General features: G+C 36.3%; 2 protein-coding genes and 2 pseudogenes across 4 annotated transcripts in view; 3 read left to right on the top strand and 1 right to left on the bottom strand.

Moving 5' to 3' along the window:
• The window catches only part of LOC132174980 (putative disease resistance RPP13-like protein 1), a 52,390-nt pseudogene extending 28,804 nt beyond the window's left edge, over nt 1-23,586 (bottom strand). Inside the window, exons 1-4 of the transcript XR_015911359.1 lie at nt 20,530-23,586; nt 20,010-20,429; nt 19,706-19,796; nt 18,845-19,636 (exon numbers count right to left, since the gene is read on the bottom strand). The product of XR_015911359.1 is annotated as a putative disease resistance RPP13-like protein 1 (transcript). The remainder of the gene's footprint in view (nt 1-18,844; nt 19,637-19,705; nt 19,797-20,009; nt 20,430-20,529) is intronic.
• LOC148587251 (structure-specific endonuclease subunit slx1-like) lies at nt 527-4,916 on the top strand. Its single transcript, XM_088512899.1, has 3 exons — nt 527-905; nt 1,638-1,744; nt 4,223-4,916. The coding sequence occupies exons 1-3, from the start codon at nt 688-690 to the stop codon at nt 4,414-4,416; spliced, it is 519 nt and encodes a 172-aa protein (XP_088369025.1). The 5' UTR covers nt 527-687; the 3' UTR covers nt 4,417-4,916.
• On the top strand, nt 6,038-16,285 carry LOC148587249 (pheophytinase, chloroplastic-like). The gene is made up of 4 exons (XM_088512898.1): nt 6,038-6,144; nt 15,123-15,313; nt 15,417-15,573; nt 15,924-16,285. The coding sequence occupies exons 1-4, from the start codon at nt 6,052-6,054 to the stop codon at nt 16,161-16,163; spliced, it is 681 nt and encodes a 226-aa protein (XP_088369024.1). The 5' UTR covers nt 6,038-6,051; the 3' UTR covers nt 16,164-16,285.
• LOC148587250 (pheophytinase, chloroplastic-like) lies at nt 10,495-15,211 on the top strand (annotated as a pseudogene). The gene is made up of 2 exons (XR_015911360.1): nt 10,495-13,770; nt 14,546-15,211. The product of XR_015911360.1 is annotated as a pheophytinase, chloroplastic-like (transcript).
• Nucleotides 23,587-24,772: the final 1,186 nt, after the last annotated feature.

The following is a 24,772-nucleotide window of genomic DNA, read 5'->3' as shown; positions in this document are numbered from 1 at the left end:
AAGCCAACAGGAGACGACACAGCCAGAGACAAAGGCCCAACATGTTAAACATGTTGGCACAAGAAGGAAGAGAGATATTCGAACTAGTGATCTTTGCTTTATTAGACGTGATCCTAGTTGATTGAACTACCTATTGAAGACAGGCCCAACATATTAAAATATAAATTAAATGATTAATTTCATATATTTTTATCGGTTTAAACTTTTAGAATAAGTAGTAATTTAACATAATATCAAAAACATTCTCTCTCGTCAAGTATTGGCTCTCATAATTTAAGCTTTTAAAATAAGTAATAATTTAATAAAAAAATTGGCTGAAAAATGAGCTGACAATAGACCAAGACAATGGGTCAAAACCTTCTTTAGATTTGGAACGAATCATTGTTAGAATTTTAATTTAATAATGATTTTTAAAGCCACTTAAAAATGTGTAGAAATTAGCGTAAAAAAGTGAAACGTGTAGCATAGATCCAACCATTTTAATCTACAAAAGTTTTTTATAGTCTACTAGAAATTAGAATAACTTGAAATTGAAAAATAAAATCCTAACTCAAACTAATGGTGGGATTTGGGAATGCCCTTCTTCCCTCTCCTTCTCTTTGGTTTCATAAGATAAAATAAAAATAAAATAAATAATAAAGGTAAGATTATAATCTACGAACTTTACAAAAATAAAACAGAGTACCGATGATGGTGAGGCTGCTGTCCAGGACATTCCGATCTCTTAAGAGTCCAAACTCTAACCTTAACCCATTAAAGCCATCATCATCATCACCGTCAAAAGACTCAAAACCAAGAATTTCACTACCTAAATTGAGCTCCAGATCATGGTGCGTCTACCTCATTCTCTCTACCAATGTCCCCATCAAAACCTACGTTGGGGTCACCACCGATTTCCCTCGTCGGTACGTTTTATATGTTTTTGGCACGATTTGTTCTTTGTCAAGGGATGGTTTGATTAATTTGTTGAAAATTGTCATCTGGGTATCTTAATTTGGTTTAGTTTATTGCACAAATAGGTTGATATTTTTTTTATATCATTTTTTTTTATGTGATATCACATTATGATTGGTACGAAGAGTTTGCATTTTTTTTTTTTCTTCAAGTTTTGTAATTTGATTAAGATCCTATGTCTAAGCTAATATTTACTTCACTGATGAGGGCTTGTTTGTATGCGTTAAATTGAATTAAAGAAGGATTCTTTAAATGTCTCCTTGTGTTCTTCGATTGTAATCTCATCCATCTAATTAATGCTATCTGTAATTGATCCTCAATAGTTCAAAAACCTGAGGTAATTTATATTTTGTATTGGCATGTTGATTAGGCCTAAGAAATAGTCAAATCTGAGTTTGGATTAAAAAAAAATGCTGGTTCCTAAGCTGGAATTTTGTCTATATATATATTTTTCTTTTATTTCTTATTTCTTCTATGAAAGTGTTAATATTGTTTGAGATGTTCTACCCAAAAAGATTTAAGTATCTAAGGCTTATCTTACTGTTTTTATTCTTCCTTGTTAAATTTACTATTTTCCCTGTTGGACTCTGCTTTTCGTTCCCGGAGTACAAAGAACTGGTATTCTTCATAATTGGACAAGTCCCACTAATATTCACTTTAACAAAGTGGAACTTTTTGTGTAGTCTGAGACAACATAATGGTGAACTTAAAGGTGGTGCAAAAGCCTCTCATGCAGGAAGGCCATGGGTATGTGCATGTATTATCCGAGGTTTTAAGGACCAAAGTGAAGGTATTTTTCTAATCTGTTGGGTTTAAAGACTATATACTTTTCTTTTCTTACTTTGCAGACACCAAGTAGCTAACATCCTGTGAACTTATGTATGCTGTCTCATATTTATAGAATTTGACAAGAATCTTGTAAAACATTCAATGTTTTTGGGGGACGATATGTTAGTTCTCTCTCTCGCCTGTTCTCACGTCGGTGTGTGGAGGAGTGTCCCAGCATCTATGTAGAGGACTGTTATCTACATTTTCTCAGTTTTAGTTTTGTTCGAGTGCAATGGGTTATGTGAGTTATTTCTTTGCTGAAACAAACACTTTTGAGCTATAGATAGAAGCAGGGTATTTGGGTTTACGTATTATTAAGAGGGGCAGAGGGGTTTTCACAAGAGGTGGTTCTGGGCAAGTCGAGTGTGGCGTGGTTGTTGGCTACGGTGGAGGTGGTGTTAAAGAGGGATAATTTGGGAGTTTTATAGGACTTTAAGGGTTGATAGCAGGGAATATATTGCGCAGAGGTGCACAAATAGTCATGGGCGATACATGTTGCTGGCGGAATATGGAGTAGGAGGGCGGTGAGGCTTCATTGTTGTTCTTGAGGGGTGAGAAGGTAGAGGGTGGAGCAATTTTGTTGCCGAGTTAAGAAAGGTGGTAGCCATTTTTGTGGGAGTAGGGGTATGGTTTCCCCAAAGGTGTATGATGGTCCAAAGTCGAATGAGTTGAATGGTACGATGTCGCTGCCAGCGAATAAGGACCTCTTGGTGGAACATGGAAGAAGGTTGTATGTTGAATCTTTGGTAGAAAAGGGGCAGCTTTAGGAATTTGAGTATTCATGTAGGGGTAGAGTGGGTAATATGGAGGAGCAAACATTGAAGGAGGACGGATATGGAAGGAAGGAGCAACATGCATTACACGGAAAATCCTGGTAATCAAGAAGGAGATGACAATTGGAATATCTCTTTGGTTGATTCAAGTGAAATATTTGAATTATGGTCTTTGAAGAATTTACTGGTTTCCCATATTTGTTATTTATGACGCCTAAGATTCTTTCCTGTATTGTGAAAACGATGATAGGGATAGGGATGAAAGGTCGAGGATTAAAGGTCTCTTTAGGGATTGGAAGGTGGACATGGTTTGTTTACAAGAAACTAAAATAACGATTATTTCTAGGGCTGTGGTGCTAGTTTATGAGGATATCATCATGTGGATTGGTGTTATTTGGGATCGATAGGGGCTTTCAAAGGGATTTTCTTAATATAGGATAGGCGGGTGGTGGAAAGGATTGAGGAGTTTGTGGGGACTAATACAGTTGCAAGTTTTTATAAAAGTGTCAGTGATAATTTTAAGTGGGCTTTTGTAGGTGTTTATGGTCCAAATGACAATAATGATAGGAAATGGCTATGGGATGAATTAGTTGAACTAATTAGTTGGTGGGAGATGCCATGGTGTATTGGTGGTGATTTTAATGTTTGAGAGATCAGGCGACAACTGATAGTCCCTATCTATGCTGGATTTTTTTGAATTCCTTTTTTATCATGGTGTAACAGATATCCCTGTTGTTGGTGGGAATTTCACATGGTCCAATAATCGAGATTTTCCATCTTAGACCATAATTGATAGGTTTATTGGCTAATTGGGAAGCTCAGTCTCCTAATGTTTCTCTGAGAAGATTCCTAGAATCTTTTTGGACCACTTCCTAGTGGTGCTTGATTGTGGCGTTGCAGTTAGGAGCAGTTGATATTTTAAGTAACATTTGGTTGAAGCCAGAGAGATTTGTGGAACATGTGAAAAAGTGGTGAATGTTTATATAGTTTTCAGGGTTGCTCTAGTTTTATTCTGGCTCTCAAGTTGAGAGCCTTGAAAATGGATCTGAAAAGATGGAATGAAGAGGTTTTTGGTAATGTTGGAAAGCAGAAAAAGGATCTTTTGTTTGGAATCTGTGACCTTAATATTATTGCTGAGGGAAGACCCTTATTTGATGCTAAAAGGTGGAGAAAAAAATTTATAGGGATTTAGAGGTTTATTCTGCCCAAAGAAATGTGCTGGTGGCATAAGTTAAGGGCTCTATGGTTGAGAGAGGGAGATAAGAACAATAAAATTTTCCATATGGTGGCAAATTCCAATAGAAGAAACAATATGGTGGATTCTTTAGTTAATGGATCGTTGTCCTTAAAGTCTATAAAAATAAGGGAGCATATTGTCCAATTTTACAATCGGCTTTATTTAGAACAATTAAGTTGGAGGCCAAACTTGGATCGTCTCACTTGTACATCAATTGGAGATGATGAGATACTCTGTGTCACTATTGTATGTAAACATAAGTATCATATTTGTATATAAGATCTTGCGAATAAACTTTTGTATTTTTGCTATCTTATCATGTTTCTACTTGAGATTTTGCTAAATGTTTGATCGACAATACATCTTGGTTGGAGGTTGTTGAGATTGATTTTCTTTTCTTTTTTATTTTTTATTTTTATTGTATTTGTAGCTTGTAAGTTTGAATCAAAATGGAAAAGTTTTTCAAGAAAATTGCCCCAAAAAAAGGAAAATGAAGACGTGCCAAAGCATTTAGATGAGACCTCACATCTGTTATTGCAACATAGGCAAGCAGCTCTAAAGAGAGTTAATGGTTTATTTGATTGCTGCCACCTAGAAATTGATTGGCCGTTGAACCCTTACTGATTAGTAAATGACATTCTTAATAACTTGTAATTTGGATAAATTGAGCAAATCAAATATGTTGTATACATTGGAAAGGTCATACTTGGACATATGATTGACAGTCAGTAGGCCAAAATTGTTGTATATTTATTTGATGTCATTGGTATCAAAACAGAGAAATGGCCATGACCATTGAAATGTACCAACTCCTTTATACTCAATAATGAGAGAATGAAAGAAAAATGAACTTTTGTATGCAGAAACAACACAATGTTTAATGGTTATCTGTGATGTATACCTCACATTAACTTTAAGCTAGTATGTGCAACCTGAATAATTTTATGGACTTCTGTGCACCCCAGATTTCTGCTTGACATATATATATTAATCAAGTTGTGTCCCAAAGAGGGGAAATAAGAGATTCGAATTAATGACCTCTGCTTTATTAGATATGGTTCTCAACCGATTGAGCTATCTCTTGGCATGACATGTTTTAATGGCTATGTTATACTGACTGTATCTTATTTGTTTCACTTTAGTCAAACATTAAACGCAGGGTTTAAGCTGCAAGCATGACTTAACATTGTCACTAAGAGACGTTGTGAGATCAACTTCTAATGACAAAGGGCCAATTGAAATGTGCTCTCCACCCCCACCCCTCACCAAGAAAAAAAAAAGAAAAAAAGAAAAAAAAGCACTACATTTTCCTGGGGAACTAAGGAAATGGTATGATTAATGTTTTGGCTGTTACTTGTAAATCTCTCTCTGTGTCTCTCTTGCATTCAATTTTGTCTCCTGTTTTTCTTTATAGATTATCCGCTTTACCGTTAATGTTTTGGCTTAGAGAGAGCCTAGAATTACGACACGTGTTCTGAACTCATACTTTTTAAAAGCATAACCGGTTTTAATTTTTTTTAAAAAATTTTTAAGTGTCTTCTTGACTCTCTATTAACCGTTTAGTGTTTCTCCTATATTTTAATATGGTTTAATAGTTTACCGTTTAGGTTTAGGCGGTTTCATTATTCCAAGAGTTTATTTCAAAACGTTTCCTTGTATGAATTTTTTTTTTTTTTTTTTTTTTTTTTTTTTTTTTTTTTTTCAAGTTTTGTAATTTGATTAAGATCCTATGTCTAAGCTAATATTTACTTCACTGATGAGGGCTTGTTTCTATGTGTTAAATTGAATTAAAGAAGGATTCTTGAAATGTCTCCTTGTGTTATTCCATTGTAATCTCATCCATCTAATTAATGCTATCTGTAATTGATCCTCAATAGTTCAAAAACCTGAGGTAATTTATATTTTGTGTTGGCATGTTGATTAGGCCTAAGAAATAGTCAAATCTGAGTTTGGATTAAAAAAAAATGCTGGCTCCTAAGCTGGAATTTTGTCTATATATATATATATTTTTTTCTTTTATTTCTTATTTCTTCTTTGAAAGTGTTAATATTGTTTGAGTATTTCTACCCTAAAAGTATTAAGTATCTAAGGCTTATCTTACTGTTTTTATTCTTCCTTGTTAAATTTACTACTTTTTCCCTGTTGGACTCAGCTTTTCGTTCCCAGAGTAGAAAGAACTGGTATTCTTCATAATTGGACAAGTCCCATTAATATTCACTTTAACAAAGTGGAACTTTTTGTGTAGTCTGAGACAACATAATGGTGAACTTAAAGGTGGTGCAAAAGCCTCTCATGCAGGAAGGCCGTGGGTATGTGCATGTATTATCCGAGGTTTTAAGGACCAAAGTGAAGGTATTTTTCTAATCTGTTGGGTTTAAAGACTATATACTTTTCTTTTCTTACTTTGCAGACACCAAGTAGCTAACATCCTGTGAGCTTATGTATGCTGTCTCATATTTATAGAATTTGACAAGAATGTTGTAAAGCATTCAATGTTTTTGGGGGACGATATGTTAGTTCTCTCTCTCGCCTGTTCTCACGTCGGTGTGTGGAGGAGCGTCCCAGCATCTATGTAGAGGACTGTTATCTACATTTTCTCAGTTTTAGTTTTGTTCGAGTGCAATGGGTGATGTGAGTTATTTCTTTGCTGAAACAAACACTTTTGAGCTATAGATAGAAGTAGGGTATTTGGGTTTACGTATTATTGAGAGGGGCAGAGGGGTTTCACAAGCGGTGGTTTTGAGCAAGTCGAGTGTGGCGTGGTTGCTGGCTATGGTGGAGGTGGTGTTAAAGGGGGATAATTTGGGTGTTTTATAGGACTTTAAGGGTTGATAGCAGGGAATATATTGCGCAGAGGTGCACAAATAGTCATGGGCGATACATGGTGCTGGTGGAATATGGAGTAGGAGGGCGGTGAGGCTTCATTGTTGTTCTTGAGGGGTGAGAAGGTAGAGGGTGGAGCAATTTTGTTGCTGAGTTAAGAAAGGTGGTAGCCATTTTTGTGGGAGTAGGGGTATGGTTTCCCCAAAGGTGTATGATGGTCCAAAGTCGAATGAGTTGAATGGTACGATGTCGCTGCCAGCGAATAAGGACCTCTTGGTGGAACATGGAAGAAGGTTGTATGTTGAATCTTTGGTAGAAAAGGGGCAGCTTTAGAAATTTGAGTATTCATGTAGGGGTAGAATGGGTAAAATGGAGGAGCAAACATTGAAGGAGGACGGATATGGAAGGAAGGAGCAACATTAATTACACGGAAATCCCGGTAATCAAGAAGGAGATGACAACTTGAATATCTCTTCGGTTGATTCAAGTGAAATATTTGAATTATGGTCTTTGAAGAATTTACTGGTTTCCCATATTTGTTATTTATGAAGCCTAAGATTCTTTCCTGTATTGTGAAAAAGATGATAGGGATAGGGATAAAAGGTTGAGGATTAAAGGTCTCTTTAGGGATTGGAAGGTGGACATGGTTTGTTTACAAGAAACTAAAATAACGATTATTTCTAGGGCTGTGGTGCTAGTTTATGAGGATATCATCATGTGGATTGGTGTTATTTGGGATTGATAGGGGCTTTCAAAGGGATTTTCTTAATGTAGGATAGGCGGCTTGTGGAAAGGATTGAGGAGTTTGTGGGGACTAATACAGTTGCAAGTTTTTATAAAAGTGTCAGTGATAATTTTAAGTGGGCTTTTGTAGGTGTTTATGGTCAAAATGACAATAATGATAGGAAATGGCTATGGGATGAATTAGTTGAACTAATTAGTTGGTGGGAGATGCCATGGTGTATTGGTGGTGATTTTAATGTTTGAGAGATCAGGCGACAACTGATAGTCCCCATCTATGCTGGATTTTTTTGAATTCCTTTTTTATCATGGTGTAACAGATATCCCTGTTGTTGGTGGGAATTTCACATGGTTCAATAATCGAGATTTGCCATCTTAGACCATAAGACCATAATTGATAGGTTTCTCCTATTGCCTAATTGGGAAGCTCAGTCTCCTAATGTTTCTCTAAGGAGATTCCTAGAATCTTTTTGGACCACTTCCTTGTGGTGCTTGATTGTGGCGTTGCAGTTAGGAGCAGATGATATTTTAAGTTTGAGAACATTTGGTTGAAGTCAGAGAGATTTGTGGAACATGTGAAAAAGTGGTGAATGTTTATATAGTTTTCAGGGTTCCCCTAGTTTTATTCTGGCTCTCAAGTTGAGAGCCTTGAAAATGGATCTGAAAAAATGGAACGAAGAGGTTTTTGGTAATGTTGGAAAGCAGAAAAAGGATCTTTTGTTTGGAATCTGTGACCTTAATATTATTGCGGAGGGAAGACCCTTATTTGATGCTAAAAGGTGGAGAAAAAAATTTCTAGGGATTTAAGGGCTCTATGGTTGAGAGAGGGAGATAAGAACAATAAAATTTTCCATATGGTGGCAAATTCCAATAGAAGAAACAATACGGTGGATTCTTTAGTTAATGGATTGTTGTCCTTAAAGTCTAGAAAAATAAGGGAGCATATTGTCCAATTTTACAATCGGCTTTATTTAGAACAATTAAGTTGGAGGCCAAACTTGGATCGTCTCACTTGTACATCAATTGGAGATGATGAGATACTCTGTGTCACTATTGTATGTAAACATAAGTATCATATTTGTATATAAGATCTTGCGAATAAACTTTTGTATTTTTGCTATCTTATCATGTTTCTACTTGAGATTTTGCTAAATGTTTGATCGACAATACATCTTGGTTGGAGGTTGTTGAGATTGATTTTTTTTTTTTTTTTTTTTTAATTTTAATTTTATTTTTTTATTGTATGTGTAGCTTGTAAGTTTGAATCAAAATGGAAAAGTTTTTCAAGAAAATTGCCCCGAAAAAAGGAAAATGAAGACGTGCCAAAGCATTTAGATGAGACCTCACATCTGTTATTGCAACATAGGCAAGCAGCTCTAAAGAGAGTTAATGGTTTATTTGATTGCTGCCACCTAGAAATTGATTGGCCATTGAACCCTTACTGATTAGTAAATGCCATTCTTAATAACTTGTAATTTGGATAAATTGAGCAAAACAAATATGTTGTATACATTGGAACGGTCATACTTGGACATATGATTGACAGTCAGTAGCCCAAAATTGTTGTATATTTATTTGATGTCATTGGTATCAAAACAGAGAAATGGCCATGACCATTGAAATGTACCAACTCCTTTATACTCAATAATGAGAGAATGAAAGAAAAATGAACTTTTGTATGCAGAAACAACACAATGTTTAATGGTTATCTGTGATGTATACCTCACATTAACTTTAAACTAGTATGTGCAACCTGAATAATTTTATGGACTTGTGTGCACCCTAGATTTCTGCTTGACATATATATATATTAATCAAGTTTTGTGTACCAAAGAGGGGAAATGAGAGATTCGAATTAATGACCTCTGTTTTATTAGATATGGTTTTCAACCGATTGAGCTATCTCTTGTACCAAATTATATCAAAAAGGCCTCTAATTTTTTTATATTCCTATAATACCCCTATTCTTTTAACAAATAAAATAATAAAATAATTGTAAAAAAAAAAACCAAACAATTTTTTTAAAAAAACAAGAAAACCAATGGGTGAATAAAAAATAAAATTAAAAAAAAAAGAAGTTTTTTGGAATAAATAATAAATAATTAGTCACTGTAGTTAGCCTAATTAATCAAATTGCTTCATGTCGTATTAAAGTAAAATGCAAGACCCGTTCAGAGTGAAACCATGTCATATTAAAGTAAAATCAAATTTATGGTTTTTGATAGGGCTGTTAAGTGAGCGAAGCGTCTCGCGAGCAAGCTCGAGCTCGGCTCGCATAAGCTCGGCTTGTGCTTGACTCGAATATTAAATGAAGCGCTTCATGAACACAAATCCTGGTTCGAATATTAAATGAGGCAAGCTCGGCTTGAGTGGCTTAGCTCGTGAATAGCTTGTATAAGCTCGTGTATATATATATATATATATATATATATATATATATATAAACTAAGTAATACATAATTAATTATAAATCTCATAATTATTAAAACCTTAAAATTACATTTATATTTAAGCGTTAGAGAATGAAAAATTCTAGACCCTTCGTGATCAAAGAGCGAGAGAGCAATCATTAAAAAGACCTCGATTCAATTAGAGCAGATCCAAACGAAAGGAAGAAGAATCAAACAGAAACTATTGAAGGAGATTGCGAAAGGCATAAACTATTGAAGAATCAAACAGACCCAAACACTATTACTACCTGTCTGGTGAGCGAGAGTGAGTGAGTGGGAAATGAGAGTTCAGGTGAAAGATCTGTTGTGACTGGTGAGGGGGATTGAGAGAGAGACGTTAAAAAAATATTTTTTTGTAGGGGACGTTGTCCCAATGTAGTCTGAATGCAACCTGTTAACTTGTCCCACATTGTTAAGAAAACATCAATCCCCAAGTTTGCTTATCTATAAAATGATGCATATCCTCTCTCTTTGAAACCAAATGCCTTACTGTATTGACTCAGGTTCCATACTTGACTAGCCAGGCTAAGTAAATACTCATATGCAAACTAATTTCTTAAGCCGTTTAAGAGTACTTGAAGTTAAAAAAAAATTTTAAAACAAAAACATTAAATATAAGAGCCAGCTCGAGCTGGCTCGGCTCAACTTATTATTAACTCGAGCTCGAGCTCGAGTAAAATTTAAATGAGCCAAGCCTGAACAAGGGAAGCTCGCTTAAGCTCAGCTCGTTTACACCCCTAGTTCTTGAGATATTCCAAAAAAAAAAAAATTTAGTCACTGAAGTCAAATAAGTGGCCCTTTTTTATATAATTTGGTAGTTTTGGGGCTACTTTAGTGCATTTTGAACATTGGAGGGCTATATTGCAAATGGCCGGTAGTTTGGGGGACTATTTTATATTTTTTTCCAATTTTTAAAAACATAATTATTAAAGTCGCACTTATTAAAACCGCAATCTCAAACAGTCCAATAAAACTAGGATTTTATAAGTGATTTTAGGGAAGTTTTAAATTGACTAATCTTTTTAGAGTAATAACACAGATGTGGCTAGTGTTTTCTTTAGGTCATTAGAACCTAAGCCAAATCCAAAAATTTATCTCCCTCGAACTAATTAGTCTATTGTTTCCTCAAATATTTTAAATCTTGCAATGTTTTTACAATTTTCTATTGAGGTTCTATTAAAGGAATCAATCAATTTATCATTCATATTATTTGGAATCCAATACTTACTTTCTGTCTAAAACTTCCTCAAAGCCTGGAGATGACTATTTTTGTCACGGATAAAAAAGAAAAAAGTAGTGCAACAAAATACAATGCAGCCAAAGAGAAATATTTTCTGCAGCTTGTATCCGTTGAAGTCTATCTTATCTCTCCTATTTTCTGCACAGGAGTCTGTCTACTCAGATCAATACAGCTATAAAGTGTGGTTTGCAAAAGAAAAACTGTTGACAAAGCGTTGGCAGATCCCACCTGAATGTTTAAGTCCATGAAATGTTTCATTATATAAGCATAAGTATATATATGTTTCCTGTTTTGAAGAGAAATCTCGATGATTTTATATATGCATATGTTTCCTACTTGCTAGCCAAAATGGCCATGAAACTTTAGGAAAGACAGTAAACAACTTATCAACCGTACCTCTCTATATTCATAAATATCAATTGCATGAGTACTAAGCCGTACCTCTTTATATTCATAATTTCCACCGCCAGTTTGTTATTGGAGATAATTGACAGATGCTAGGGTTGGACTGGATAGTCCTTTTTCTTCTCCTTACCATGAATAAATCAAAAGTTAATTATAAAGAATGTTATAAGCACCAAGAATTTCCTTGAATTAATTCTTGAATGCATAGCGTTTTCTTAACAAATGACATCAAATAATCTAAAAAAAATCTTAAATGCAATTTCATTAAAAGTGCAACGAGGCCCAACCTCAATACACAGAAAGTATACAAAATAAACCACTTAATTAGGAGAAAAGAAATCTTGATATATAATACCATAAATATTTAGGAGAACAGATTTTTTTTTTAATCTTTTCTTAGCTACTTGTTAAAACTTTTTAAAAACTTACATCTAAGAGCCAATTGGCCAAGTGTTTCTTCCATGGAAGTACTCTATTAATCTACACACAACACTTTCTGGGGATTTCTACCTAACCCCATAAGATCTACACTAGCAAAATTATTTCCATGGGCTGCAACATTTCCTCTGCCTTCCAGTATGAGAAAGCTCACAGAATTCATGTAAGTTTTAAGTCTTCATCCAACAAAGAATTGGAAGGGACTTGGAATTTGTGAGAGATGGATCTAGCAAATCAATGAGGGTGCGCTTTTTCGGATCCATCTTCTCACTTTGGAAGATGATAACATCTTTAATCAAATCTAACTTTGATAATTCATATTTCAAATCTTGATATGAGTATACATACCAATGCTGCCTTTGTCCAAAGCATAGTAATTCTGAAAAAATGTACCATATTTTTCATTTATTGTTTTATGAAAGGAATCAATCATTTTATCATTCATATTATTAGGAACCTAATACTTACTTTCTATCCAAAACTTCCTTCCTCAAAGTCTGGAGATGGCTATTTTTGTAACTAAATACAATGTAGCCTTGCAGCAGTTGACGACATATATCTGTAGCTGTCAGCTTGTATCCGGTTGAAGTCTATATCTCTCTCCTATTTTGTATCAGATCAATACAGCTATAAAGTGTGGTTTGTAGAGGACCTCAATCCGGGTTGTCATGGTCCAACCCCATGAGGTTTGGATTTCCATGTAACGTGAAGTCATGTACATTCGAGTTAGACAGTTAGGATTGGTCCATTCTAATCTGTTCTATGAACTCAACAGGCAGGGTGCCTTAAAAATAAAGTTTATATGGTAAATTTCTGGTGATTGGAGTGGGGAATTCTACATGTAAGCCCATTGTTTATTTGATTATATACTACATGGTATACTTATGCAGAGAAACATTGCAAACCCACTAACAAAAAATAATTCACCAGTAAATTGTAAAGCATTTTTGTGTTCATCAGTGCATCCTTTGGTTGCAAGGAAAAAATTTAAAGATCAAAAGAACCATAAAGGAGCAAAGAAAAAACAAAAGGAACCGAAACTGCAAAGCAGAGTTGCACACCTCTAAATATTGAAAAATAGATTGTCCATTTCAATATCATAGCATTTTCTTTACAAATGAGAATAAACATATAATGGAAAGATTAGAGGAAAACTGTTTTGGTTACATAACCAATAACATGTATGCTCGTGTGTTTTTACAAGAGAAGAGAGGACTGAAATATATAACAGAAAACAATGAGCATATTTAATTACATAACAGCCACCAGGGTAGGTAAAGAAAACAATGAAAACAATTTAGATCAGTCTATAATAAAGAAACCCAGCCACCAGGGCAGGTTAAGATCATTAAATATCCTTAAAGGCTTCAAAAATGTTGATTCCAAGATCTTGAGTGGAGGCTAGAATGGTTATGTGATTGGTGGGGAAGGGGATGCAAGTGATATATCAGAAAGGGGGGAGTCAGCAACTAAGGTTGTAATTCCTGAACTGCCAGATGAATCAAATGGTGAAGTTGGTGCCCCAGTTAGTAGCTGTTTTTGGGAATGGAAGCCCAAATTCAATGTACATTATGAGAAAGCAGGGTGTGAAAATGTGAATTCCGCGCCAGTGCTCTTTCTTCCTGGATTTGGTGTTGGTTCGTTTCATTATTGGAAACAACTGAAGGATTTAGGACGTGATTTTAGGGTTTGGGCAATTGATTTTCTTGGGCAAGGCATGTCATTGCCATTAGAAGATCCTACTCCCCGTTTGAGTGAAGGAGATACATCAGTGAGGAAGGATTATGCCTGGGGCTTTGGAGATGAAACTGAACCATGGGCAAGTGATCTTGTTTACTCTATTGATTTATGGCGACATAAGTTCAATATTTCATAGAGCAGGTACCCACTAGTGCTGCAATATTCCTGTATTTCTATTCTGCAGCGGTAATGCATAGCAATTATTTTTGACATACTCCTTTTAATTAAATACTTATATCTATTGTGACTGCTTATCCAATTAAGTTGGCATGTATAATGTGATGCGACCTCTTGAACGGATTCCTCCTTATGTGTTTCCTTGCTCCAAGTTTCCTTTCTGTCACTTTGCTTCAGTAAGCACTAAACAAAGTTTATTTGGAGATGCAATTAAGTTGGTTTCACTTTGATGCATGTTTCCAATGTAAGTGGCCTAAATAACATCTTCAATTCATGAGAGACTTTATATAATACTAAATTTTGTTGGTTTAGTTCATCATGGTTCATTCCATTGTATATTGTCAGGTATATAATGTGTGATTTCAAACTTGGGAGTGGCTGTAAATCCATCTTATAGCTGTGGTTAGTTTGGTCTGCATTTTAAATTTGTGGATCTCAACTTCTTATTTCAAGTTGCTGAGGTGCCAATTCCTTTTTTTGGACATTGGTCTAGCTAGATTTAGCTTTTCCACTTTAATCAAGGAAGTTTGCATTGCATTTAAAATCATGCATCTCACACATTGATATCCCTCTTGGGCACAATCAGAGCATGGATTAAAACAATGTTATTCATTCTTCCTCATTGTGTACTGATATTTTTGCAAAAAATATTGATAGCATAAGTTAGTTTAGTTTCAGATTAATGATAGCATAAGTTAGTTTATATACAAAGAGATTAAATCAATCATTTTTGTTTCAGGTCATTGGCAAACCAGTGTATATTGTTGGGAACTCAATAGGGGGATTCGTGGCTCTATATTTTGCAGCACGCAACCCTCATTTGGTGAAAGGTGTTACATTGCTTAATGCAACCCCTTTCTGGGGATTTCTACCTAACCCCATAAGATCTCCTAGACTAGCAAAAGTATTTCCATAGGCTGGAACATTTCCTCTGCCTTCTAGTGTGAGAAAGCTCACAGAATTGATGTAAGTTTAAGTGGTCATATAGATCAGTTGGTGTCCATTTTTGTTTATATGTTTCTCCGTTGCCTAGTCAGGGTGTAAACTACTATGGCATCACCTTTAAGATTATGTAAACATTCATCCAAGTGAATGGATCCTATTATAGACAATCTTCATAAAAGTTGAAGTTTAAGGCTTGGAACTTGGAAACTTAGAATTTATATGTTTAAATCATTTCGAGATTGAACTGTCAGGACATTCTAGACATTGTTTAGGTCCTTCAGTTCTGAGAAAAAAAAGTGCTTCAAATACTCTTCTACATATCCAATGTCTATTGACTAAAAGTAACTTCAAATTTTATCATGTGATTTTAGTGGGAGAAAATAAGTGATCCTACAAGTATCGCAGAGGTACTGAAGCAAGCTTACGCAGATCATTCAACGAATGTTGACAAAGTGTTTTCTTGTATACTTGAGACAACACGGCATCCAGCTGCCACTGCATCATTTGCCTCGATTATGTTTGCTCCTCAGGGACAATTATCTTTTAGGGATGCTTTATCTAGGTGGATAGTGCATAAGTCCTAATTGCTACAAATATTTATTGTGCCTTTTTTCCTTCTTTTTTTTGGCCCAAATTATGGATTTGCAGCTCATTTTTATTTGTAGATGTCAAATGAACAATGTACCAATCTGCCTCATGTATGGAAAAGAAGACCCCTGGGTCAAACCCGTTTGGGGCGTTCAGGTGAAACTCCAGGTACCGGAAGCTCCGTATTATGAGATCAGCCCGGCAGGTCACTGCCCTCATGATGAAGTTCCTGAGGTATGTAGCTTGTTACTGATTAATTAAGGAGTGTTTTTCATTCCAATAGATAAGGGAATAGGACATTTTCAACTTGTTTGCATGACTTTTTCTGCCATAAAAAGGAAAATACTTTTAGCATGACCGGTGTCTCTATGTGTGAGTAAAAGCAAGAGTGAATTTTGCACTTCATATGGAAAGAAGAATCTTACAGGACAAAGGTTGATTAAATTAACAATCAACTTGTATTGAGAAAGTTTCAATTGGGTTTAATTTCTTGCGAATGCCATAATTTGTTTTTATTTTGCTTAACTTTATATCATTTTCCTTTTTATTGGGTGTTTTGATTAGTAACTGTACTTGTCATGCAGGTTGTGAATTATTTATTACGCAGGTGGATCAAAAACCGAGAGACGCAGGGCTCGGTTGCATTACCTCTACTTGATGATGAAGAAAGTATCAAGTACAATTTTGCCAAGGACTTGGAATTTGTGAGAGATGGATCAAGCAAATCAGTGAGGGTGCATTTCTTTGGATCCAGCTTCTCACTTTGGAACATGATAAGATCTTTAATCAAATCTCACTTTGGTAATTCATATTTCAAATCTTGATATGGGTCCACCAATGTTGCCTTTGTCCAAAGCATAGTAATTCTGAAAAATGTACCATATTTTTCATATATTGTTGTATTAAAGGAATCAATCAATTTATCATTCATATTATTTGAATCCAATACTTACTTTCTGTCCAAAACTTCCTTCCTCAAAGTCTGGAGATAGCTATTTTTGTAACCAAATACAATGCAGCCAAAGAGATATTTCTGCAGTAGTTGATGACACATATCTGCAGCTGCCAGCTTGTATCCAATTGAAGTCTATATCTCTCTCTCCTATTTTGTCTCTGATCAATACAACTATAAAGTGTGGTTTGCAAAGGACCTAAATCCATGTTGTTATGGTCCAACCCCATGAGGTTTAGACACCGGAAAAAAAAAAGGGGGGAAAAGAGGAGAACCAAATGAAATTCAGGTTTCTTGTAGACAAGGGTAACCTATCTATTGGCATTAGTAGGCAACAGAGAAAAAGAAGGGAGCTTTTTGTTTGGAGGGAAGCCCATGGGCATTTCTTTGAAGTTGTACATTTGGTGAGAGAATTGTGTTGAAAATTAATTATAATGAATGTTATATGCGCCAAGAATTTTCTTGAATTACTTACTGAATGGCAATTTCAGTAATGGATAATTGCCGAAGATCTAAGAATAGTAGCAAATAGATTCAACAATGTAAATTGAGTCACATTCAAGTTATACAATTAGGGTTGATCCTAATCTGTTCTATGAACTCAGCATGCAGGGTGCTTATTTGAGTGGGGAATTCTACTTGTAAGCCCATTGTTTATCTGATTATATATTATATGCTATACTTATGCAGAAAAACATTGCAAACCCACTAACAAAAAATAATTCACCAGGAAAATGTAAAGCATTTTTGTGTTCATAAGTGCCTCCTTTGGTTGCAAGGAAAACTTTAAAGAGAAAAAGAACCAAAAATGAGCAAAGAAAAAACAAAAAGCAACCGAAACTGCAAAGCAGAGTTGCACACCTCTAAATATTGGAATATAGATTGTCCATTTCATTATCATAGCATTTTCTTAACAAATGACATCTAATATATTAAAAGAAATCTTGATCATCTAGCATATGCAATCTCATTAAAGGCGCAAAGGGGCACAACCATGGTATATGAGAATAAACATATACTCAAACTACTCTCTGGTCAAATGAGAATATAACATATAATTGAAAGATTAGAGGAAAACTGTTTTGGTTACATAACCAATAACAGTGCAGTACCATGTATATATATATAGCCAAAGGGCTCGTGTGTTTTTACAAGAGAAAAGAAGACTGAAATACATAACAGAAAACAATGAACATATTAAATTACATAACAGAAAACTAAGAGGAAAACAAGGAGCATGGAAGCTGGACAATTGTGTGCTGAGCTGAGATGAAAGCCAGCAGAAAACATGGACATCTGACATGCAGGAATCCTTGACAAATGGCGGCCTTCATCTTGTCTTGGGAACCAGCAATCAGCTTGCATTGAGAGTTGAGAGGCTGGCCTTGTGTGGGCTGCTGAGTGTAGAAGAAGTGCCGTGAAAGTGAGGGTGATTGGGGAAGTCTCCTTCTGGTTGAAACTGAATTGGTTGGTTAGCATGTTTGGTTGGAATGTTATCTTTAACAATAATAATAATTATACTTTCGATCACTTATAAAAAGGAATTTGTCTATCTGGATACACAACATCCCAATAAATTATAAAATTGCAGGAGCAGTAAGACATACCTCTTTATATTCATAATCTGGATCAGTTTGTTCCTGGGAATACTGCATAAAGATAATCCCTCCTCTTCTCCATACCTATTTTGCTTGAAAGACGCTGAGAGAAATGTAACTAGATCAGCATGGTTCCTTCAATGCAATAAAGTTAATTCCCCCTTTTTTTAAATCAATGAATAAACCATAGAAAACGAAGGAGCAAAATATTACCATCAATATCCTTTTCAGGACCAACATTTTCTTCATTGAACACTTTGGGTTCCAACTACAAGGGTGTGATGCCAAATCATTGGAGAAATTGGTGTTTAGGCTGGCAGTGTTGAACTTACAGGTTTCTTCCCTTTTGTCAAGCCAACAAAGGCACTCATAGTAATGAAAAAATTCAATGTTCGGAGGCTTTCACTCTCTGCTTGGTCGGTGAGGCAATTCAACAAACACCTGTTGTGCGTTTATGTGAACCCAACAAGAACATTAAGAAATTGGAGCCACAAGATCTCTCCAACGCAAACATTCAGACAAAAACAAAAGAGCCTTTTATATCAACGCAATGCCAATGACAAGCATAAAATTTCCGAACAGGAAAATTAACCAATATACAAACCCAAGTTCCAAAACATCCAGATTGTTTCTTAGGAAAATATGAACTCTAGTTGGAGAGATTACAAGTATATTTGTGGGGGATGATGCATGTTCTCCTCCTGCTACTAACAGTTTAGAGGCCTCTTGAACAGCCTGATGTGTGGCTCATGGTGAAGACTTGCATAGTGGACCCGCCCACGGCTCTGTTGAACCCCAAAAGAAATGAGAGAAATAAGAATAAATGCAAATTATTTAAAAATCTTCCAAAGAAGATGAAGAATGTGAAAGAAAATCAGAAACCAAAATTACTTGCAGGAGGAAGCACTGAGCGTTCCCCAATGGAAGCAGAAAAGTAATGTGCAAATAAACTCACCTTTGGATTTGTTTCTCAATAGTTGTCTTACATTAAGTAAAATCTGCGGGTCAATTGACGATAGACCTCCCTAATCCTTCTCTTCCAAGTCAAACACGAACCTATAATCAATATGAACGCAAGGGATGTGGGCTATCTTGGACCACTCTCGTCCTTGATCTTTCTTGCAGTGTTCTCCCAGTAGAGGACAATGTGTAATACTGAGTTGCTGGAGTGAGGGAGGCAGGCCATCCACTGGAAAGGATGTGAGATTTTTACACTTGGTGATATCCAGGTTTTCAAGAGAGGTGAGGTTTCGAAGGGAATGCAGATTTTTCAGATTGGGGAAGCTTCCGATGGTGAGTTTCTGGAGTGAGGGAGGCAAGCCATCCTCTGGAAAGGATGTGAGATTTTCACACTCTTGGATATTCAGTTGTTGAAGAGAGGCGTGGTCTCGAAGGGAAGACAGGTATCTCAGATTGGGGAAGCTTGAGATGGTGAGGGTAGTAAGAGACGCGGGCAGCATCTTCTCTGGAAAGGACTCCACATTCGGACATTCACCTGTAATAGAAAGATGTTGAAGAGAGGTAAGCCTGTGCAGCCCCCATTCAAGCAAGGCCTCAGTGAAGTTGCAATACCAGATTGTAAGTGATGTTAGGTTGGCGGGAAAACCCTCATCCGGAAAGGATGATACCACACTTGGACTCCTCCAAATGTATAAATTTTGAAGTGAGGTGATGTTGTGAATGCACTTAGGTAGGGCCATACCAAAAATCCTTAACTCTCTAAGGTTGCTAGGGAGCAACCCTCCGTCTGGGAAGGAAACAAGAGTTGGACAATTATAAATATCAATCGTGTCTAGATGGCTGAGGGTGTGTATGCCCGTGGGTAAGGATTTAAGGTTTTTACAACTCCAAATTTTAATCTTTTCAAGAGACGAGTTGTGATGGAAGCTCTTCGCTATTGACTCTAGCTTTGAACAACCACTAACCTCAAGGTGTTGAAGTGTTGCAGGCAATTCTTCACTTTTCGCTATTGACTCCAGCTGTCCACATCCCTGAATTGAAAGGTGTTGAAGTGTTGTAGGCAATTTTTCACTTTTCGCTATTGACTCCAGCTGCCCACAATTCCAAATTCTAAGGTGTTGAAGTGTTGCAGGCAATTCTTTACTTTCCACTATTGACACCAGCTTTCCACAATTTTCAATATAGAGGTGTTTAAGTGTTGCCGGTAATTCTACGCTAGATGTTAAGAATTCGAGGGATGGACATTCAAAAATTTCCAAGTACTCAAGAACAGATGAGCTGTTACTACAAGTACTGTTGGTATCATCCTCATCAAGCAAAATTAGCATATTCTCACAATTACGTATCTCTAGCCGCTTAAGTGTTGGAGGTAGCTGGCCTCTTGCAATGCGCGTCAACGAATCACATCCACCAATCTCAATATGCTCAAGACACGTGTTGTTGTACATGATTTCTTTGGGTAAAGATTCCATGCCATTGTGGGTGGATGGCATACCCTGTTTTGGTTGCTTTATTTCTTCTTCTGCCAAAGACATGGGAGATTTGAATCTTCAGAACATGAAAATTTTTGAAAATATGAACTTTATTAATTACAAATTTTTGAAACATTAGGGAGTACATTGAAAACAAAACATGGGAGATTTGAATATTCATACCATAATCATTGCAAATCTTCAGAACACGAAGACATGGGAGGGATTGTAATAATCCCGCATGATTTGACCAAAAAGGTGTCAGCTTCTCGCAATTTTTAATATTTAGATATTCTACATGTGTTAGTCCTTCAATAATAAGCCCTTCTATTGGAGATTTGAATTCTGAAATTGTTGAAAAAGACTTGGAATTTAGTGAGTTGAAGACAACCTTATTTTCATGCATCACCCCTTCGGATCCTCCAATTTCTAGTCTGCAAAGCTCAGGAAAGTTTGAAATAGAAACCACCAATCGCTCACATTTATCTACAAAAAGCTTTTTGAGTAAAGGAAGGTGGTTAGGTAACTTCCCTGACAACTTGGGGCAGTTTCTAATAGAAAGCTCATGCAGGTGTGGGAACTCTCCATTAGGACTCCAGTTCTTCCATTCCTCCATATCCTTGAAACTCAAAGTCTCCAACAATCTAAAAGGTTGTAAGGAACCTTTTCCAAAAAACTCATCACCAACATTCTTCACCCTCCCCATGCCTTCAATGAAAAGTTGTTTGAGTGATGGTAGTTGGCCCATTGGTGGCAATGACTTGCACTTTTTACAATTTTCAATCCTTAAAAGCACCATATGAGAAAATGAATGACCTCTTAACCAAGTCGGAAATTCCACACCACCATAACACCTGATAGTGAGCTCTTTCAAAGCCTTGTGAGGTTGTAGCATGTTAAGTATCTCAAATTCACTTGTTCTGTCGAGTGACTCATCCAATTTGTTACTCCATTCCAAGCACAACACAGTAAGATTGGGCTTTTCAATTAACTTAGCGTCCCTTGCATATGTGGGTTCAATGGCATTCTCCAATTGTGAGATGATGAGTGTCCCTCGAAGATGCAACAATGAACCTAGCTCTCTCAACGAGAAGCAACTGCCTTTTCCCACAATTAGATTAGACAATGTTTGGAGATGAGTTAATTTACCTATTTGAGGAGGCATTGCTTCCAGCTTATTTGATTTGAGAATGTTGAGGTGACGCAAGTTGACAAGGTTGCACAAATTTAAAGGCAATTTCTTTAGATAAGAACATTTCTCCAGAATCATTGTCTGCAAGTTGGTTAGAGTGGTTGTTGATTTAGGCAAACCTCTAATCTTAGTGTAAGAAAGGTCAAGGTACCGTAGATACTTCAAATCGCCAATCGAATCTGGTAACTCAACTATGCAGTACCCACTTAAAGAGAGCGCTCTTAAACATGGTAATTTCACCAGCAATTCATGAGAAACATTACGAGTCAAATAACGAGCCAAAAAATTGTGAGTCCAATCACCATTCCAAAGATGTGAAAGAGGGAGGAAGGTACGTAGAAATTTGAATTCAAAAAAAGGCTCAAACATTTTAGCAATATCGACATGGCCAATCAAGTAAGAAGAGTGTCGAACCTTTTCAGGGTTACCACCCCTAATTTTATCCTCCATCCTGAAGCATATATCTCCTGCAACCCTTTGGGCCAAATTGTTGATGAGGTCATGCATCACAAATCGTGGTTTCTCATATTGGAATCTATTTGTGCTTGATTGTTGGAAAAAGGACCTTGACAACAAATCTTTAAAATACTCGCTACCTAGATCTTCCATTTGCTTATCCCCTTCTGGTTGTTGAATTAGACATTCTGCCATCCACAACAGAACCAACTGCTGCTCTTCAAATTCATAGTCCTCTGGGAGTATTGAACAATACATAAAACACCTTTTCAAATGTGAAGGGAGATGGTGGTAGCTCAACATAAGAGCTGGAACAATTCCACTTCTTGCCTTTGGTATATCCCATATCTTGCTCTTAAGTACAGCTTTCCACTCATTACGTTCCTTCTTTTTAGTGCGCAAGAGGCCTCCGAGAGTCCTCGCTGCCAAAGGCAAGCCTTTACACCTTTCAACGATTTTTTCGCCAATATCTTGAAGGTCGGGATGTTCATTGAAGTTGCTTGCCCCCAATGCATTTTGAGCAAACACAGAGAAACAATCATCATTTGACAACACTTCCAAACGGTAGGGTTGAATGATAGTCGCCATTGATGAAACTCTTTCAATGCGAGTTGTGATGACAATCTTACTTCCCGGAGCCCCAACTAGAAAAGGAGCACGTAGAGTACTCCAATCATTATCATCATCATTCCAAAGATCATCCAGAACGACTAGAAACTTCTTGCCTTGCAGTTTTTTCTGAAGTGTTTCTTGCAGCAACCCGAGATCATTGTCGTCGTTCATCCCGTTTAGTGGTTGCAACAAATTTAGATCAGTGTCGCCACGGCCTGCACAGATGACGGACTTTAGAATTGCTTTTGTCACCCTAACATGATTAAAGTCTTGAGAAACACAAGCCCATGCTTTCAAATCAAAAGAGTTTTGTACTGCTTCATCATTATACACCAGCTGGGCAAGAGTTGTCTTTCCTATACCCCCCATACCAAGTATAGGAATCACAGAGACTTGAGCATCACTACAATATTTTTCACCCACCAACAATTCAAGTATAGCCTTTTTATCTTTGTCCCTGCCATAAACATGATGTTCAGGTTCAGTCAGTAAAGAAGTTGTTGCCCGTACTTCTGTTTTCCCATGTGACCTCCCATCAGCAGTTTCCTTCAAATTCAGTTTATCTTTCTGTGTCACAATTCCATTGAATCGATCCGTAAGCTTCGTTATCTTTGACAGCAGCGTACTATCAATCTTATGAGTACTAGACGAAGCACCTACGATGTTGAGTTTGCGTAACTTACTTGGGCGAGCCTGATTTTCAGCAGCCGTGGATGCTTTAGTGGCAAGCTCATCTACTATGTCATCCACATCGTAAACCAAGTGTTTGAGATCATCCAGCCACTGCTTCACAGCCTTGTCAGAATATTGCTTCTCCTCCGCATCATCAAGCATGTTCTGAATATCTTGCAGCTTTTGTCTCCACTTGTCCAGGTTTGCTTGAATTCCCTTTTCCTCTCCGCCTATGAAGTCCCAAAACTTGGGAACCGCCAATCGATCATACAGCGACTCAAATAATTTAGTGAGAGCGAACTCTCCCACTTTGGAAAGAAAGAACTCTGTCATGGTTTTCTTGCTAGGAAGGAAGGAAGCAATGAAAGAGCAAACGATGCAAATTAAGAGATTGGAATCAATCTTGTGTGCATGAAAGCTCGGGCAGTACTCTCAAAACTTGTTATTGCTTTGAGGAAGTAGGGGCTGTTTGGGATCTTCTCAATTTTCATATTTTATTTTATTATATTATATTATCTCCCACTTTCACCAAACCAAAATGTCGACGTTGCGAAGAAGACTTCACCCAAATTAAGGATTAGTGTTCTTTGGAGGATGTGATTTGTATAATAAATAATAAATCTCGGTCTCCATTTGCCAATAATGAATGGTTCACAATCTTAAAATAACCAGGTTTTTGAGGATGTGTTTGGCTTCTTCTTCAACAATCTTAAAATAATGAATCGTTCTTATCATTCACTATTATTATTACTTTTTCCGGGCAATAGTTTAAGGGCGATGGCCGACAGCCGACAGCCGACGTGCCTACCACCATTTTAATTGGGTTGTTTATTCGGCAGATACAATAAATAAATAAAGAGCAAATTGCTGATTAGTATTCAATAGTTTTAAGACCAACTTGCTTATTACTTATTACTATCATATTATATTTGTTATAGATTATGATTTCACAACAACCCACCCACCCAAATGTGGGCTTTTACCAAGACTTGAGCCAAATTAATTAAGAAATAGTGTAGCAAATAATATGGAAGAAGAGAAAATTTATATTATTTTTTATTGATTTGGTGAGTAAATATTAATTAAGAAATAGTCCTTATTATGAACTGTGTTTGCAACAATCTTCGCAATTTGATACAATTAATTAGCTTCAAATTAAGCTCATAATCATTGGATTTTATTATCATTCTCAAACGGCTAAACCCTCTGTTTGGCTTGTTCTTCCAATAATTTTCAATTTCAAAGCCATTTCATTTTCCCATTTTCTACTTTGTATGAAATTAATTGACAGAACAAAAACATTTAACTCTAGAGGGCCTGGCAATGTTGATATTTTTGTTATATGTAAACCATTAACCATTTCATTGTATGAAATGATTGATGGCACCGTCATTTCTTTATGTAATTTTTGGTGCAGAGGGGTTACAACTTACAATACAGCTGTTGGAGAGGTACATTGGTGGGGGATATAAATACTTTGTTTTAGTCATTTACAAGTCTTCTCTCCTTATTTGTCAAA

This window comes from Corylus avellana, chromosome 2 (assembly GCF_965113065.1).
Source record: "Corylus avellana chromosome 2, dhCorAvel1.hap1.2, whole genome shotgun sequence".
In the NCBI taxonomy this organism is placed as follows: Eukaryota; Viridiplantae; Streptophyta; class Magnoliopsida; order Fagales; family Betulaceae; genus Corylus; species Corylus avellana.
Note: the sequence above shows the minus strand (reverse complement) of the source record. Positions and strands in the feature narration are given on the sequence as shown.

Excerpts from the sequence above, each read along its gene's own strand:
- LOC148587249 (XM_088512898.1), top strand. The coding sequence starts at position 6,052 with ATGGTGAACTTAAAGGTGGTGCAAAAGCCTCTCATGCAGGAAGGCCGT. Across the intron at positions 6,145-15,122 it reads TTTTAAGGACCAAAGTGAAG|TGGGAGAAAATAAGTGATCC; the intron begins GTATTTTTCTAA and ends ATGTGATTTTAG. Across the intron at positions 15,314-15,416 it reads TTTAGGGATGCTTTATCTAG|ATGTCAAATGAACAATGTAC; the intron begins GTGGATAGTGCA and ends TTTTATTTGTAG.
- LOC148587251 (XM_088512899.1), top strand. The coding sequence starts at position 688 with ATGATGGTGAGGCTGCTGTCCAGGACATTCCGATCTCTTAAGAGTCCA. Across the intron at positions 906-1,637 it reads ACCACCGATTTCCCTCGTCG|TCTGAGACAACATAATGGTG; the intron begins GTACGTTTTATA and ends CTTTTTGTGTAG. Across the intron at positions 1,745-4,222 it reads TTTTAAGGACCAAAGTGAAG|CTTGTAAGTTTGAATCAAAA; the intron begins GTATTTTTCTAA and ends TTGTATTTGTAG.